Source organism: Acinonyx jubatus, chromosome A2 (assembly GCF_027475565.1).
Source record: "Acinonyx jubatus isolate Ajub_Pintada_27869175 chromosome A2, VMU_Ajub_asm_v1.0, whole genome shotgun sequence".
NCBI classification, from domain to species: Eukaryota; Metazoa; Chordata; class Mammalia; order Carnivora; family Felidae; genus Acinonyx; species Acinonyx jubatus.
The window spans coordinates 34438657-34457536 of NC_069383.1; the positions used below are offsets into that span (position 1 = coordinate 34438657).

An 18880-nucleotide genomic window follows, 5' to 3' on the forward strand; every position below is an offset into this window, starting at 1 on the left:
TATTAATGCTAATTTCTCCCTGTCTAATTTCACAGCATGAACATGCTATTTTCTTAACCAGTATTCGACTTCTGGGTTTCAGAAAATGATATTAATTTCCTACAATCTTTTCTTTGTATGTGGTACTCATTAAAATTGTATACTGCAGCATTCTCTTTGTCAAATTATCTTATGTGTTTTGTAGAGGCTGCACAAAATGGCTTACTCAACAAATTGGTGGCAATAACTATCTGGAATTTGCTTTTGATATCCAGAATGCACTTTTAAAAAGATAGATACTACTGGTCTACCTATACTTATACAAAGAAATATCTCTGTTGACCAATCAGCAATCATTGATAAATCTAGATCTACACATAAAACCAAAGAGTTCAATTAACCAAATCTCTTTATTCAATACATATTATGTACAAAGTGTAATACATTTACCATAGGCAATTCAGTTGAATAAGACACAATTCACATGTCAAGGAGCCACATGATAATAGGGGAGTGGAGTGAATTGTACCTGAGAGACAGGGAGGGAGAGTGTGGATCTCGGTGTTAAACTCAGGGTCTAATCTAGACTTTGTGCAAGTTACTTAGCCTCTCTTTGCTTTCTTCTGAATTACAAGAGTAATTAAAAATATTTATCTCCAAGGCTGTTTTTTATATTAAATCTTACTTAGTAGCCTACATGTGTACATTTGAAATGCTAGTCAGAGAGTGGCTCTGCAGTTCAAGTGAAGGAGAAACCATAAAAATCAACATTTTTTTTGGAAATGCTTTAGGAAAAGATGATGTTTGAAATATAGTTATGAAGGATAGTTAAGATTTTAAGAGGTATCTGTGAAGGCAGAAAAGTAACAGGTTAAGAGAACAACATAAGAAAAGGCAAGAGGTGAGAAAAAGAGAACGTATAAGAATAGCTGGTATAACAGAGATAGGAAACTCTAAAGGACGTTTATAGTTCATATGAATGAAAATACAGACCTGATGGATCCAGAAGAATGCTTTGAGTAAGCGTTATTATTAGCCAGTGAACTTTTGGTGCAGATGGTAGAACATGGCTCATCTGGGGCTTAAGCATGAAAGAAATTCATTGGTTCATGTCATGTGTAAATTCCTAAGGACTATCACATGTGGGCAGCCCTCCATAACTTTGCCTTTGTTTTCTTCTGTGCTGGCTTTATTCCCAGCCGTTGAGCAAACACTACCATAACCTATCCCTAGGTACGCACCTAGTTCCTTCTTGCTAACCCAATTTTTTTTGCAGACAACTACTTCTTCACAAGGAAGAGAAGTTTCTGATTAACTTCAGCCGATCCTGGTGGCCCCGTTTCCTCTGCCAGAGACAGTTTTAAGAATAGGCTTGTGTTGCAATTCTGACATGTTGAGCAGCTTTCTGGGAATTTTCGTAAGTCTTTAAAGTAGACCCAAGAAAGAGGTTTTTGCTTCTCCATGATGTTGTAGGACAATGTGACTTATATAGTCATTTTATTGCCCGGAAGGTAAATAAACTAAGAAAAAAAACCCAAACAAAAGGGAGAAGAAAAGCCAAGAGAAATACAAAAAAATGCTGTTTTATATGCCCGCTGTAGAATTTTTGACCTGTGGATTTCACATTATGTAAGATTTATTCCCTTTATTTTATAAGCCAAGTGTGTTGGGATTTTCTGATTATTATAACCAAATTCATCCTAATGGATACATTCAGTTAGGCTTGGCAACCTTTTCCCCTTGGTTCCAGCTAAATCTCTGGGATAATTCTTATTGGAACAATTTCTGACATGTATCTCTTCCTGAGCCAACTTCTCTGGGTCTTGGGCCCATGCTAGAGCTGTGTGAGCAGCTCACACAAAAAATTACCTGGACTAAGAGTAAGAATGAGAGCAGGAGTTGTCACGAAAATAAATGTAAGTGAATTCTACTGAGGCTAAAACAATAGATGTCTATTATGGTAAGCTTCAAAAGTGAGATATTTATCAACTAAAAATAATTATTATTAATTTCTCACCTATTATGTGAAGGTCACTTTTCCATGTATTTTCCATGTATTTTCTCTAGTTCTCATAGAAATATGCAGAATCTCAGGGGCAGTCTATTGAGTGTGCTGTTGGCCATTTTACCAGTCCTTTGCTGTGGCATAGGCAGAAAACCTCGGATCTCACTTAGCTAAGATTTATCTCAGGACCATTGCATATAGGCTTAACTAAAAGTCATGCTATAACTTCTGTTGATGGGAAACTTGGAATCTGCTGAGGGGAATCTTGGACCACTTGTGGTGGTCCTTCCTTCACATTTATCCAGCTTGAATGAAGTACTTCAGGGTCTTCACAGATCAATTTAGCCCAGGTTTTTCTGATCCAGAAATGAATGGGGACTGATTAGTGACTAGAGTCAGTATTTCTTTTTTTTTTTTTAATTTTTAAATGTTTTTTGAGAGAGAGAGAGACAGACAGAGAATGCAAGTGGGGGGGGGGAGCAGAGAGAGAGGGAGACACAGAATCTGAAGCAGGCTCCAGGCTTTGAGTTGAAAGCCCAACGCAGGGCTCGAACTCACACACTGTGAGATCATGACCTGGGCCGAGGTTGGATGCTTAACTGAATGAGCCGCCTAAGCGCCCCACCTGTCAGTTACTTCTTAGTTCAACAACTGTGTAAACTACATTGGAAAAGAGACAAAGTGCAGGAAACATTCAGCCAAGTCAGTCATGATTTTTGTCAACACTCTAACCTGTCAGTTTCTCATTCTCTTTAGAGTCACTGTATTTATTTTCTTCCCTGCTTAGCCCTCCCCTCACATGATGATATCCCAAATCTTGTCATTACCATTTTTCTATCCCATCACATTTTTTTGTTTCACACTTTTTGACCATTACATTCTATTTTTTCACTGCATCTACTGTAGTGTTATTTCACCAATTTTTCAAGCTTCAAATCAATGGACTCCATCACTAATATTTTCAATACCTACTACTTCACACTTGCAATGAAAATTTCCTTAACCTGTCTAGAGTCTGATCAAGCACTATAACCAATCCTCTTGCAAACACTCCTAACATATCCCCATTTGTTCCTCAGTTTACTTCCTTGGCAAAACCCCAACCCTGATTAAACTTCTCTCTCATCCTACCCCATGTCTCAACCTGAGCAGCTTAATGGATAAAATTTCACCACATTGCTCATAGTCCTCATCTCAGATACATCACCGAAATTCCACAGGGGTTTTCACCACCACCAGATGATACACAGCTATTCCTTGGTTAATGAGACCATTTTTTATACCTTCTTTTCTCTCTTCAAATCTCCAGAATTCATTGCCCTTTCTTTATTTCTCAGCTGATTTCTCTCTTTCAACATATTTCAAAGATCAAATGTATGAGAACTCATTCATTAGCTTGGCATCACCAATTCTACTAAACCACCTGTATCTGTTTTCATTTCTACTGTCATCTTTTCTGTTAGAATAATTACTCCAGTTCATAATCTAAAGCCATTCCACCACCTGTGCCCTGGATCTTCTTACTTTCTCAAGGACTTTCCTTCTCTAAATAGTGACTCCTTCTCCTATACAATCAGTCTATTCTGATCTATTGGATTATAAATATCAGCAATTACACTAATCTTTAATAACACTGCCTAAAAATAAAACCAAACCAAAAAACTCCCTTTGAACACATTTTTTCCTCTGGCTGCCACACTATTTTCATGATTTACTTACACATAATTTTCATTAAATGTTTATTTATTTTGAGAGAGAGAGAGAGAGAGAGAGAGAGAGAGAGAACGAGCAGGAGAAGGGCAGCAACATGGGGCTGAAACTCAAGGAACTGTGAGATCATGACCTGAGCCAAAGTCGGACACTTAACCGACTGAGCCACCCAGTAACCTCCTTGATTTACTCACACATTAAAAAAAAACTTACTGCTTCAATTTTCACCCTTTATCCATATACTCACCTCCTGTTTTCTAGTCTCCAACAGAGCTGTTGTTCTCACAATCCACAAAGAGCTCTTAAAACCAACCAAAGCAGAAGCCAATGGTAAGTTCTCCTTACTTGGCTTCTCAGTGGTATTTGCCATGGTTCACCACTTTCCCTTCTTGAAGTACTATCTGGGATTCTGTGGCACCACATTTTCTGGTTTTCCACCCACCTTGATTGTGGTTTCTCTTCTAACAGATGTCTAAATGCTAACGTGTTCCAAGACTCACAATTCAGCCCTCTTTTCCATGTATCTATACATCCTACAGGTGATCTCAACCCTTGCCCAGCCTAGATCTCTCCCCTATGTGTTAGACTTGTATATCCTACTGCTTACGTCTCATCTTTTCTGCTTCTAACAGACATCTCAAACTTAACATGACTGACAGAAAGCTTTTGTCCACCCCCCACCCCACCCATCCAAATCTGCTTTTGGTTCATCTAGAACCCTCATTCCAAAAGAGTCATTTTTCTTCTCTCTCTTACTCCCACACCTCCACATCTATTGGTATGTCCTGATTAACACCCGAGATTTCCTGAACCTCACAGCTTCAAATCAGCGCCTCTACTAAATCACTTTTCCAGTCTCTCTTGGACATCAGAGACAGACTCCAGCCTAACTTCCCTGCTAATTCTTGCCCCTTTACAGCTGTTCACACAGTAGTCAGAATGATTTGCACAAAGCAAAACTCAGATTCTGTTTCTCCTTGTTTAACATTCTGTCAACTTCCTGAAATCCTCAGAAAATAAGCCAGACATTTTACCATTGTCAGCACTTCCCTTTAACTTTAGGCTCTGGCCTCAATGGCCTTCTTCCTGCTCCTTGAACATGACATGCATACTAACATTTAGGACCATTGAACTTCCTTTTTTTTTTTTTTTTTTTTTTTTTTTTTTTGCTGAGAATACATTTGTCCCAGATCTTCACATGGCTGCCCTTTATGCTCCCAATGTTTAGTCAATATCACCTTGTAGAGAGGCCTTCCACAATCAGCCTAGCTAAAAGACCCCATCTCATCACTCCCTAAATCAATATCTTATTTTGATGCCCTCTGACACTTATGATTAGAATTATTATTTTATTCACCTATTTATTGTGTGCTCTCACCCCTAGAATGTGAACTCCTTGAAGATAACAATTTTGTCTGTCTTGCTCACTGCTGTGTCCCTGAAACCTAGAGCAGTAACCTGTTTATTATTTTATCCTCAGCACCTAACGCAATATCTAACACATCACACGTTCAGCAAATGCATGTGAAATAAATACTTTAAAATCTGCACATGGTATTGAAAAGATTGTTCCCATTATACATTAGTATTTCAGAATTTGTAATGGAGAAAAATCAGTAGCAGCAAGGATAACAACAATAATAATAGCCACTGTGATTTGGGTGCTTGCTATGTGACAAGGATTGTGCAAAATGCTTTTTTTGTGTGTGTGAAAAATTACATTGATCACCACAACAAACCTATGGGATAGAGACTAGTATCTAGTATTACCTGTTATCACTTTATAAATGAGAAAAGAGGCTTAGAGAAGTTCAGTAATTTGCTCAAGTTATACACTAAGTGAATGGCAGGGTAGGGTTTGAATCCAGTCCTGTATGATACCAGATGCAATAGCAATCCTACCCACCTTGCTGTGCCAGCAGCCTCAGAAGGAAGCGAGTTGTTTCCTAGAACTGTAGAATCATAAGATTTGAAGGGACCTTAGGCTGATCTGATTCTCTGTCACACTCCAGGATTGATTTTGTAGTCTGTGAGTTTAGATCTGTCTCCCTATAATTTCTACCCATTGGTCTTAGTTTCACCCCTTGTCTTCAGAGACGTGGTTGTGCATAGTAACTCATTTATTTTATCATATATAGCTATTTTTTTCAATCATGTGTCTGTAAATGCTGGTGGCATTTGGCAATCTCAGTAAACTGTTATAGTTCAAGACCATTCCAGAGATGAGAACTGAGTAAATATTAACAACCCTTTGTGCTTCGCTGGAACTTGAAAGAACTGCATAACATCAACAAGCAAGCTTTTGTCAATCACAGTCTAGACCAGATTAGTCTTAAAGTCCAAGGAAGAGCCAAAGTTCACCTTGGCACAGAGTTTTCTGCACAGTTCTCTCAGCTATTGTTTGCAAGTTTTTAAGAAAAAGAAAATGATGAAGTAGAAAGAGAAAACCATTGCTATTGTGAAGGTTATAGACACTGCAGAATTAAAACTGGTGAGCAAGTGCATTTTGGAGTTCTTTCTACGTTTGGGGATGAAACCACCTTAAATACTGAATATAAACTTTATAAACTAATAGTAAAATAAGGTATGTAGAAATTGAGCTTTGAAATGTGTATTATATAATCTGCTGTATTGACAAGCTTGTTTACTTACAGGATAGTTTTTGTGTTCTAGATAGAGTACAAATATTTTTGTCTCTTTAATAAAAAAAGTTGTTAAAATGTTTAATTATGATTTTTCTATCAAAAAATGAAGGTTCCAGTGATTATTTATTACAGTGTTTACATTAAATCGATAACTATTTTTATTAATTTAGTACTAAATAGATTATATGCATATAAAGTATATGATGCAAAAGTATTTATAAGTTACCATCTCTGTTTTGTGTTTTATCTTTTCTACTTGAGTTATAAACCAGCTGGCCAAGGACAAGGGATCTTCTACTCCCGCCCAACACATTATTTGTATTCACTCATAATAGAAGAAAAATAATAATAACTCAGTGGGACTTCCCTATTCAATGTTTGTCATTCAAACCTCATAGCCTACTTTCACAAATAATATAAAGCAGGATATTCAATGGTGTGTGTCTTAAAACTGGAAAAATCTAGTTTACTACATTTAAATGAATAAATATCCAAAAGAAAGAAAATAATCTTTTAAATGCCAGTTTTTTTATGTATGCAGACATTGTGTGGTATATGCTCCCCTACAGCGTTCTTTCTTTATGTCTGATGTTTATCTTCTTTTTATGTCTACAGTTATTCTGATAATCTCATGCCCACTTTTACCATTTTAGTGAATGTCTTCACAGGAAAGAAAAATAGATGATCCAAACAACTCCAAGTATTCCCTCAGTTTCCCATGAAACTTACACTAAATATGTGATATAGACATAGATCTACAGATATCACACACACACACACACACACACACACACATAGAGGTGTGTATATATAGGTGTATGGTGGTTTTTTTTTTTTGGCTTTTAGTGTTTATACTGAAAAACTACCTGAAAATATAATATATAATGATATGTATACACTATTTCCTTTCCTATTTTGTGTTTATAATAAGATTATCTGGGAGATAGACATATCACACACACAGACCACACACACACATACACACATATACACACACACACCCCTTCAGAAAATTCTCAGGGTTTTAGATAAATAATCAATTTTCACGAACGTGGTAAGTATTATATACTATTGTGCTGTCCTTGCTGAGTGAATATAAATGAAGAGGGGTAAAACAATAAATATAAACTAAATTATTAATTTTATGGTTGAGTTTATTAGGCCTATAGTGTTTTGGTGAAGAGAAAAATAAATCAGGCTGCCATGAAGGAGCACGCTGGGGAAGGTTTGGCCTGTTGGCTGCCCCTAGAGAGTAGGTTGGATTTTGATACTTGAATAAAACTGAGAAAAAAATAGTTCAATGGCTTCCAACTTTTTACATATTCAATTCACTTCTTACTATTAAAAGTGTTAAGGCAAGGACCTACCAGAATGGGGTAGGTACGAATCCAGCCTTTGTTTCAGATAGAACAAGGATTAAAACCCAAGCCCTCTATTTATACAACTGCATGATCTTGAGGTAGTCATTTAATTTTTCAGTTTTAATTATTTTATATTTAAAATGGGGAGCATCAAGCTCATAGAGTTGTTATAAAGATTACTTGAGATAATGTTATTTGTTATTATTATGAAACATACTAGCTTAATATCTGGCACATAATATATACTCAATTATCTATGACGTAGTATATGTTAGGATAATGCTTGTATTTTACAATCTTTTTTTTTAAATTACCAATATATAGATTCATATGGTCCTTGTGGCAACACTCTTTCCCTCCACCCCCTCTCTCCCACTGGAGTCTGAAATCTATTTTTGGAAAGCATGCCATATATATACACGGTATATAGGGGCAAATAATGTTGACTAGATAACGTGGGGCCACTTAATTAGATTTTCAAAAGCTAGACACAAGAGTTTGACCTTAATGTGGAAGATAGAAGGGAGAGAAATTTTTGATTTTTGATTTTTGAGCTGGGAGAGATAAGAAGGAAGTTGTATTTTTAAAACATGAGTTAGTCTGAGAGGGGAAGTTGGGAATTAATTGAGAGGGATGAAGGGATACTAGATGGAAGGACATAATTTATGTTTAGGATCCTGAAGAATTTATACATGAGAACAGAGAAGAAAATATAAACGATACATGATTTAAAGAAAAAAATCATACTGGGTGGTAAATCGGACATGGTATATGAAGAGGGAAGAAGCCAAAACAGTCAGAAAAACATATATGGAATTTAGGTCAGATTATTTATGTTGTCCTTTATTATATGTAGCCTAATAAGAATAAATGGATATATGAATATTTTCATAGCTTATTTAGATTTTCTACAATATGCTTGGATCCAGATTTTATTTTCTTAAAGGGCAGCATGATTTTAAACATAGGCAAATCTATATTTTTCTAGGGTTATGGAAATTCATTATCTTTTCAAACACTTAGAATTTTATCATAAGTAGGATTGAATTTTATCAGATATTTTTTCTGAACCTATTGATATGATCATAGATGTCTTTTTTCCTTTTTGACATCATAAAATATATTTATGAGAAGCCCAACTTTATTATGACAAAATATCTTATTTATATTGTTTTGGATTCCTATTGCTATTGTACGTTTTTATTTAGGTACAGTTGACACACAGTGTTACATTAGTTTTAGGTGTACAACATAGTGATTGGACAACTCTATATGTTAGGGTATGCTCACCATAAGTGTAGCTACCATCTGTCACCATACAACACCATTATAATACCATTGACTGTATCCCCTATGCTATGCCTTTCATCCCCATGACTTATTCATTGCATCACTGGAAGCTTGTACATCCCTTCATTTAGCTAGTAATATTTTGCTTCAGATTTATAGTCATGAGTGAAATTTTCCTTTCTCATAATGTCTTTGTATGGTTTCAGACTGAATGATTTAGTGCATGTTCCCTCTTGTCTCTATTTTCTGGAAATGTGTGTTCAAAATTAGGATGATATGTTTCTTGAAAATGTAACACTTTTGCCCATAAAACCATCTAGTCCAGATATTTTCTTGTGCAAGATGTTCAAAGTCTGTTTTGATTTCTTCAGTAATTATGAGACTGTTCAAGCTATTGATTACTTTTCCAGTCAGTTCTACTAAACAATATTTTTCTAGAAATTGATGCATTTTGCCTAAGTATTCAAAATCATTGGCAAATTATTATAGGTAATATAATTTATTATCTTTTTATTGTGAAATGTACATAAAAAATTTGCCAGAGTAACCACTTTAGGCGTACAATTCAGTGGCATTAAGCAGATTCATAATGTTGTGCAACCAGCACAATATCCATTTCCAGAGCTTTTCCATCATCTCAAACAGAAATTCTGCACCCATTAAGCAATACATATTCCTTTCCTCCTGTCCCAAGTCCCTAGTAAACTTCTATTCTACTTTTTGTCTGCATGAATTTGACTATTAAAAGGTAACTTTCATAAATGGAATTATACAATATTTGCCCATTTTTAAATGTTTATTTTATTTTTGAGAGAGAGAGAGAGTACGAGCAAGGGAGGGTTAGAGAGAGAGGGGTACAGAGGATCCAAAGCAGGCTCTGTGCTGACAGCAGTGATCCTGATGCAGGGCTCCAACTCATAAACCACAGGAACATGACCTGAGCCGAAGTCTCAATGCTCAACTGACTGAGCCGCCAAGGCACCCCCCATATTTGCCCTTTTCTGTCTGGCCTATTTCACTTAGCATGATATTTTCAAGATTCATCCATGCTGTAGCATATATCCGAATTTTATTCTTTTTAAAGCTTTATGGTATTCCATTATATGTATATACCACATTTTATTTATTCCTTCATCTGTTGACAGTCATTATTAGCTTGTTTCCACCTTTTGGCTTCCTTGAATAATGCTTCTATGAACATGAGTGTCTGTTTAAGTCTCTGCTTTTAATTCTTTTTGGTAAACACTTAGAGGTGGAAGTGCTGGCCATATGGTAATTTTATGTTTAACATTTTGAGTAACTGTCATACTGTTTTCCACAACTGCATCATTCCTAGAAGCAATACACAAAGGTTCTAATTTTCACATCCTTACCAACCCTTGTTATTTTCCTTTCTCTTGATAACAGTCGTCTTAATGAATGTGAAGTGGTATCGCATTGTGGTTTTGATTTATATTTCCCTGATGTCTAGTGATGTTGAGCATCTTTTCATGTGCTTATCAGACTTTTGTAGATCTTCTTTGGAGAAATGTCTATTCAAATCCTTTGTCCATTTTTTTTTAATTGGGTGGTTTGTTGTTGCTGCCATAGTTGTTGAGTTGTTGGAATTTTTAACAATCTAATCTGGCTATTAATCTCTTAGTTATATGATTTGTAAATAGCTTCTCCCATTCTATGGATTATCTTTCACTATTTTGATAGTGTGCTTTGATGTACAAAATTTTAAATTTTGGTGAACTCTAAATTCTGTTTTTTTTGGTTGCCTGTGATTTTGGTATCATATTCAAAAATATCATCACCAAACTCATTATCGTGAAGATTTTTCCTTTATCTTTTTTCTAGAACTTTCACAGTTTTAGTTCTTATGTTTGGGTCTTTGATCCATTTTGAGTTAAATTTTGTATATCATGTAAGATAAAGGCCAACTTTGTTCTTTGCATGTGGGTATTCACTTTCCCCAATACCATTTGTTAAGGGACTGTTCTTTCCCTATTGAATGATCTTGGCACCTTTGTCAAAATCATTGACCGTATATTTGAGGGTTTATTTCTGCACTCTATTCCACTCCATTGGTCTCTGCCTGTCTTTCTGCCAGTACCACACTGCTTTGATTATTGTCATTTTGTTTAACACTTTAAAATCTGGAAGTATGAGTCTTCCAACTTTGCTCTTTTTCAAGATTGTTTTTGCTATTTGGGGACCCTCGAGATTGTATATGAATTTTAGAATGGGTTTTTCTTTTTCTGCAAAAAATGCTTTAGTGTTTCACTTGAATCTGTAGATCACTTTGGGTACTGTTGTCATCTTAACAATATTACATCTTCTGATCACTGAATATAGGATGTCTTTCCATTTATTCATGTCTTCTTTAATTTCATTTAGCAATATTCTTTAGTTTTCAGTGTACAAGTCTTTTGGCTCCTTGGGTAAATGTTATTACTAAATATGTTATTCTCTTTGATGTTATTGTAAATAGGATTGATTTCTTAATTTTCTTTTCAGATTGTTCATTGTTAGTGTATAAAGATACAACTGAATTTTGTATGTTGATTTTGTATCAGTCAACTTTGCTGAATTCCTTGTTTAGCTCTAAGAGCTGTGTGTGTGTGTGTGCACGTGTGTGTTTAATCTCAGGTTTTTCTAAATATAAATTCATGTCACCCATGAGCAAAGATCATTTTCCTCATAACTTTTCCATTTTGGATGACTTTTAATTCTATTTCTTGCCTAATTTCTCTGGCTAGAATTTCCAATACTATGTTGAATACAAGTGGTGAAAGCAAACATTCTTGTCTTGCCTGTTCCTTATCTCAGGGAGAAAATATTATTTTTATTTTATTTATTTATTTATTTATTTAATTAAAAAATTTTTAAACATTTATTTATTATTGAGAGACAGAGACAGACAGAGCGTGAGCATGGTAGGGGCAGAGAGAGGGGCGACACAGAATCTGAAGCAGGCTCCAGGCTATGAGCTGTCAGCACAGAGCCCAACGTGGGGCTCGACCTCACAAACCAGGAGATCATGGCCTGAGTGGAAGTCGGACGCTTTACTGACTGAGCCACCCAGGCACCCCCAAAATCTTATTTTTAAATACAACTTGTACTCTTAGTTATATCCTCCTTTTTGAAATATTATTTACTTATTCTCCATTCTTTTTAATAAATCTTGCAGGAAACATGCCATTCTTGTTAATTAAAAAAAAAAATTTGCCTTATGGATTCTACTTTTATTTTTTCAATAACTTATGTTTTTATTTTATTATCTATCCTACTTTATTTGGGCTTATTTGGTTATTTTTCTAGCTTCTTGAAGATGTTATTTAATTTATCAAATTTCAAAATTGTATCTTTTTTCCTCATATTACTTTTTAAAGGCATAACTTTCCTTGAAAGCATTGTTTTGTTATATCCCAGAAGTTTCTTTATGTGTATTTATATTATCTTTTATTTATTTCTAAATTCCAGCATGATTTTGTCTTTACCCTTGAGTTATTTCAAAATTTCCAAGCATTTTAGAAATCCAGGTCTCCATGAAATACATTGAAAGTTTTTTCTTAACTGAGTTCATAATCTATATTCTTATATGTTCCATATGTACTCAAGAAAATTGTGTATTCTCTACTTTTTGGATATAGAAGTGTACATATGTCTATTAGGCCAAGATTTGAGTTTTATCATTCAATAATTCCATAACATGACTGATTATCGTTATCTGTTTGACTTTTCAAAAATGAGGAGAAATGTCAAAATTTCCGAATGCATTAGTGGATTCATTAATTTTGCCTTGTAGTTCAAAACATTCTGTTTCACATATTTTGAGGTTATTTTACTACATGCATGAATACTTATAATTACAATGCCTTTTGGGGGGAATTGAACTCACTATTATATATAGAATCTCTCAATCCCTTATAATTTTTCTAATTTTAAAACCTATTTTCTCTAATATTAATATAACTACATAAGCTTTCTATGGTTATCATTTGCTGGCTGTATCGTCTTCCATCCTTTAATTTTCAATCCTTTGTGTGTCCTTTTACTATGTAGGTGTGTCTCTTGTACTGTATTACCCAAACTGTCAGCCTTTTTGCTTTGACCTATTTATGTTGATATATTTCCACCTGTTTCTCTCAAATTATTATTTAAGTGTGCCCATATTTCTCCTCAGTACTTTTTAATTACATCTACACCCTTTGGTTTCTTTTACTCCACCTCAATCATACAGATATTATTTAAATTTTAATACTGAGTTACATGGTTATATATTTCACTTTATTTTTGACCTGGTTCTCTTCATCATTTTTGGCCTACAACCACTTACTAAGGTATTTGATAATTTTTATTTCATATTCTTAAAGCATATATTTTAAATTTATTTTATTTAGTTACTTCACCCAAAATTGTTTTCAATGTTAGTCTTTCTGGGAAAACATTCTTAAGTATTTTATGCCTCTAGGAATATTTTTATCATGGCCTCATTTGTGAATGACACTTGGGCTGGATATAAAAACTCATGTTTTAAGTTCTTTTCTTTCAACATTTAAAAAATACTGATTCACTTTCCTCTTTCATTCAATTTTGCTATTGAAAAGTCTTATGTTAATCAGATTCTTATTCCTTTGGACATACTCTTCTTTTTTCTTCTTAGGCTTTTAGATTTTCCTTTTTATCATTGTATATTCTAAAATTTGACTATAATATATCCGGGTGTAGGTTTTTTCTATCTGTCTTTGGCATTCTATGGGCCCTTTGAATTTTAAATCAAAATAAAATAATAATAAAATAAGATACAATAAAATAACAGATTTTGTCTATTAGAAGTGTATCAGAAATGTTTCTCCATTATTTCTTAACATATTTTCTTTCTTCCAGTTTTATTTCTCTTTCTCTCTGAAACTTCTAATATCTGTATTATATTTCTAATAAATCTATCCTCCAAACTGATTAGGTTTTTTTCTCATATGTTCTATTTCTGGATCCCTTTCTTCATCCTCCTGAAAGATTACTTCAATTTGATTTTGTAGTTTACAAATTCCATTATTCCTTTCTCAGTGTGTTCATTATGCTACTTTTCCACTCCATAATTTTTATAACACTTTTTCAAATACTATATTTTCAAACCTCCTGTTATTCACTTTGGCCATTTGTACATTTGTTTGTTCTCATATTATAAATTATTATGAACATCTTTTTTTAAGAATGTACATTAGACTAATTTAAGAAACTTGGTTTAATGTGATCTTTTTATTTTTTAATATTTTCTTCTGATATTATTTCTCACACTGCATGTTGTTTTACTTTTGAAATAGTCATTTTTCTCAAATGTTTTGATATTTTGACTGGTTTGCTTATTTTCTTCAGGGAATATTGGCTACTGTGAAGGGCAGTATATATGAGGGAAGGTCAGAGCACAGTCCACTTCAGTCTCTATGATCTCAGTAGTGGAGATGTGAGTAAAATCTAGAATGGAGAACCTTAGATAACAGGAACCACTGGCAATTGCTCCTCACCTCAAAGAAACTTCTGAGATCAGGAGTTCATGTTTCTTAACCAGAAATTAAGTATTGTCTGGAGGAATATGTTCTGCCTCATTGAAAAGATTTTATGATAAATTCTTTATTATATGTCTTTCAAATTTGTGATGTTATTAATATAATATGTTTCCCTATTGCCATGTCAAAGGTTTTGCTTTACTGAAAAAGTAATTTTTTAAAAACCAGAATGATAAATATTTCTTCATAAAATATCTATCCAATTTCCTACTAATCTACAAAATAGTTAGCACATTAGTTAAGTATCGTATACCTTTGAGAAAAGTACATATAATTTGGCTTTGTAAGCCTTTTCAAATGTGTATGTAATTTTTAAATATTCACTAACATTGTATTCTTATATATTTTAATGGAGAAAAGGCACTATAGGTAACATGAAGTATAGTACATACTTTGAAATTGAACCCAATTGTCTAATGATATTCACAAAGTGATCAGCCATTTGCATGAAATAGAGTAGTACCTACAGCATAAAATTAAATAGGATATTAATCATTATGCTTTAGGGTATAAATTAGACTATAATCAAGGTCAGGAGTTAATGTAATATACCTATACTTAAGCAGGGTTATATTCATTATCAGATTTGCAGCCCCATTTCTATTTTAGGTATAGTCTGACCAGGTAATATGGACCCAGAGTAATGCTATAGTTAGGACCCTATCACTTTATTGCTGCAGTGTATATGTAATATGGCTCCTTTTCTTCTTAAACATTTTTGCAATTTGCCACTGCTGCATTGAAATCCATCTGAATTCAAACTCTTCAGAGAAAAGTGCCCTTTCCCTAGTTCCTTCCCTCTTCCTTCCCCCTTACTCCCTATCTTTTTTGTTCAGCACATCCATTATGCTTCTCAAAGGCACAGCGGAAATGTACAATTCAGGTTGGTGATGCCTCAGCTTATAACCAAAAGATTTTCAAAATGGTCTTGGAAACTTAACTTTTACAATATGACTAAGTGACTCACATGTTAGGGAAATATCTGCTTTTATGATTTCTTCCTAATTGTATTGTTGTGATATAAGCACTCATCATCTATCCAATTTGATGAACTTCATTCCTATTTTTCAGATGAGGCAATGAGAAGGAATAAATACCCAACTTAAGTATTCCCTTCCAATATTTATGAATTAAAAATATATTTTAAAACAATGAGTTTATATAAAATAAAGATGAGGAGTCTTAATAGAGAAAATAATGAAAAGAATCAGTATATAAAAATATATATCAGAATACCACATGCCGTCTATGATGTCCTTATTGAAACACACATTCACATATATTAGCCTGATTTCCACTGTATTTTCCAACTTCTTTTCCCTCAGAAATACACAACATTTATTACATATAGTTTAACAGGTTGTTATGTCAGAATTAATTTTGGTGTTAAAATGTTCTTTCTTCACATTTATTTTCAGTCTCATTTTATAAGTATCAAAAAATTTCCCTCCGTTTGAATTGGAGTTTTACAGAAAATAGGAATAAGGAGTTACGGTCTCTGTAATAATCTGGTTATAGCTTTATTTGATTACTTGTATTGCTTCTAGTCCTTAAGGAAAGGAAAAAGTGACTACTTATTCAGTTCTTAGTTTACTGCCCCGAAATGAAATACTTAGAATGGAAATATTTTAAATATTCAAATCCTACATTTTAAATGTGGCTTGCCCTGGAATAATGAGCATTAACTTGAATTATGAATATTATTTAAATTAAAATTTCTTGGGAAGTCAAATCAATAAGCACATTTTAAATAATAAATTGGTACAATTTTCAATTGTGTTATAAAGCATCTTAGTTTTCTGAAAAATTGTTCTCAAGAAGCACATTAAGAATTGCAGTGTTTCTATAATTAGATGTACCCTATATCCACTAGAGGCAAAAGTAGTTTTAGACTACTTTGGGTTACCAGCTGGGATATTTATAATAATCTAGAACATTAAGTGTGCAATGAGAAAAAGTATGCCTTCCAGGAAGGAAAGAAAGTTTCTCACTTAATTACCAGTGTAAAACACCTCTTGACTGTGAGTTGCTGGTAGCACTGATGGTATTAAGAAGGCTTCCAAAATGTTCAACCATTATACCTAATTTATGGTATGCAACGAACTTTCCAGCTTTGCTAATATGTATATTGATTTTGTCAAAATGATTTTTAAAATCTTATTCACTTATAACAAGGTAATGTGCAGGTCAAACTTCTATAACTTTGTAAATATTAATCAGAATTTCCTTTTGTGAATGAACTCATTTCTCTTTTTGCTTAAATACAGATAGCTTTTTTCAACATATCCATAAGCATCCCATAATGATTTTAAAAAGTCAATGTATACTCACTCTTGTTTAAAATGAAAATGCTATTTACAACAAATTATTATTAATTAAGTGGAAAATTTTAAATATGCATCTAAATATATCAATGTCCACATATGGTTTGATTCATCTTTTCTTTCCTTTCCTCCAAAGTTATCTGGAAGTATTTTGGATGTGTATAGTGGTGATCAGGGAATTTCTCCAGTTAATATGGGCCTTACAAGTGCTTCCTGTCCAAGTAGTCTGCCAATGAAAAGAGAAATTACAGGTAATGTTGCTTTTATAGTTTTATCCCTTTTTAAGTCAACTACTTAAGTTATAAGTGACACATATTACCAAGATGAATACGATTTTTAAAATGTTATCAAAATAGTTAAAATGGGAGAAATGTAGATAGTAAATTCACCTTTTTTTTCCAATGACAACCAAACAGCACGTTAATATAACTTATAATCCAATTGAATTCACTATTTTAGGAATTGGGGAAATATACACATATGCTCTGTGTATATATGTGTATATAACAACTTGACTAAGTTGTTCACTTAAAGTTGGTTCATTCTGATATTGAATACATGCAATTTATTAACATGGTTGCAAAACAATTGATTAGGGGAAAAAGTTTTTTCTGTATGTAGATTTGATATAAAACAATTAGATTGCCCCCTTTTTACCCTGTTTTATGAATTTCATGATGGACTCACATTTAATTTTCTCAAGTAGGTAAAAAAAAAACTCTCAGTTTTCAATAGTACATTTCAAATTTGCTACAACTCAAAAGAATTGTAGGGGAACTGTCAAGTTCCTCCAATATATGGATGAAGAAATCAAGGGTCAGAAGAGTTATTTTCACAGTCATACAGCTGATTTGAAGCAGATGTGCATCAAAATAAGAATTTCCTGACTTAACAATGTCCAGTGTTAGTTCCTCCATAAAAATAAAATAAAAAGTAAGTTGAAATTTCTGTAATAAGTTTTTAGTTTGGAGCCCAAACATTGATCTTTAATAAGTTTTTCAGAGTTAATATTAACAAATTTAGTAAGTGTAATATGTCTATTCTTGGGGTCTAGCCAATATCTCAAAAATTTCTATGCATACAAATTATTTAGATTAAAATGAATTAATATAGTTTTAAATAAATTAATTTAAATAATCATATTCTTATGTTACCTGTTTTAAAAACTAGGGTAATGCAAGAAACACTGCATTGATTATTTATGCTATATAACAAATTATCCCAAAATTTAACAGATTGAACTAATAAACATTTATTATTTCATATAATCTCTATGGGTCAGAAATCCAGAGGTGACTTAGAAGATTGGTTTTCGGAGCACCTTGGTGGCTCAGTCATTTAAGCATCTGACTTCAGCTCAAGTCATGATCTTGTGGTTTGGGAGTTCCAGCCCTGCATCGGGCTCTGTGCTGACAGCTCAGAGCCTGGAGCCTGCTTCAGATTCTGTGTCTCTGTCTCTCTTTCTGCCCCTTCTCCTGCTTGCACTCTCTCAAAAATAAGCATTAAAACATTAAAAAAGAAAAAAAAGAAAATTTGTTCTCCTTCAGTCTTTCATAAGGTTGCAGTCAAGATGTCATCCAGAGGTACAGACATGTGACACTAGGTGGACTAGAGGATGTGCTCCTAAGACAGTTCACTCATGTGTCTTGCCAGTTAGTCCAACTAGTGATCCAAGACACACAAAAGCAGAGGCTGGACATACCTTTTATGACCTAGTCTTGGTCCACAGTGGTCTTTTCCACAATATTCTGCTGGTGTCACAGGTCATCCCTGTTCAATGTGCAAAGGAACCACTAAAGGTGTGAATGTCATGAGAATCATTGTAGGCCATGTTGGAGACTATCACAAATGCTTAAAACCATGTAGCACATAAAGTATCATTTCTTGGAAGTGTGGAGTTATTTGATAGGAATATCTGAGAAGTATAGCTAGTTCTAGCTCCAGGGATATAGAAATCATAATTATTTATGAAAAATGTAGCTTGTAAAAATTTAGGTTGGAATAATTTTGA

The 18880-nt window shown here is 33.6% G+C and overlaps 1 protein-coding gene across 5 annotated transcripts in view; it reads left to right on the plus strand.

Annotated features, from left to right (window-relative positions):
- TFEC (transcription factor EC) overlaps positions 1–18880 on the plus strand; it is a 137168-nt gene that overhangs the window by 101466 nt on the left and 16822 nt on the right. For all 5 annotated transcript variants that reach the window (XM_027075314.2, XM_053218181.1, XM_027075313.2 and 2 more), the window contains one exon: positions 17006–17120. In XM_027075314.2, the coding sequence (XP_026931115.1) occupies positions 17006–17120 (115 nt within the window). The remainder of the gene's footprint in view (positions 1–17005; positions 17121–18880) is intronic.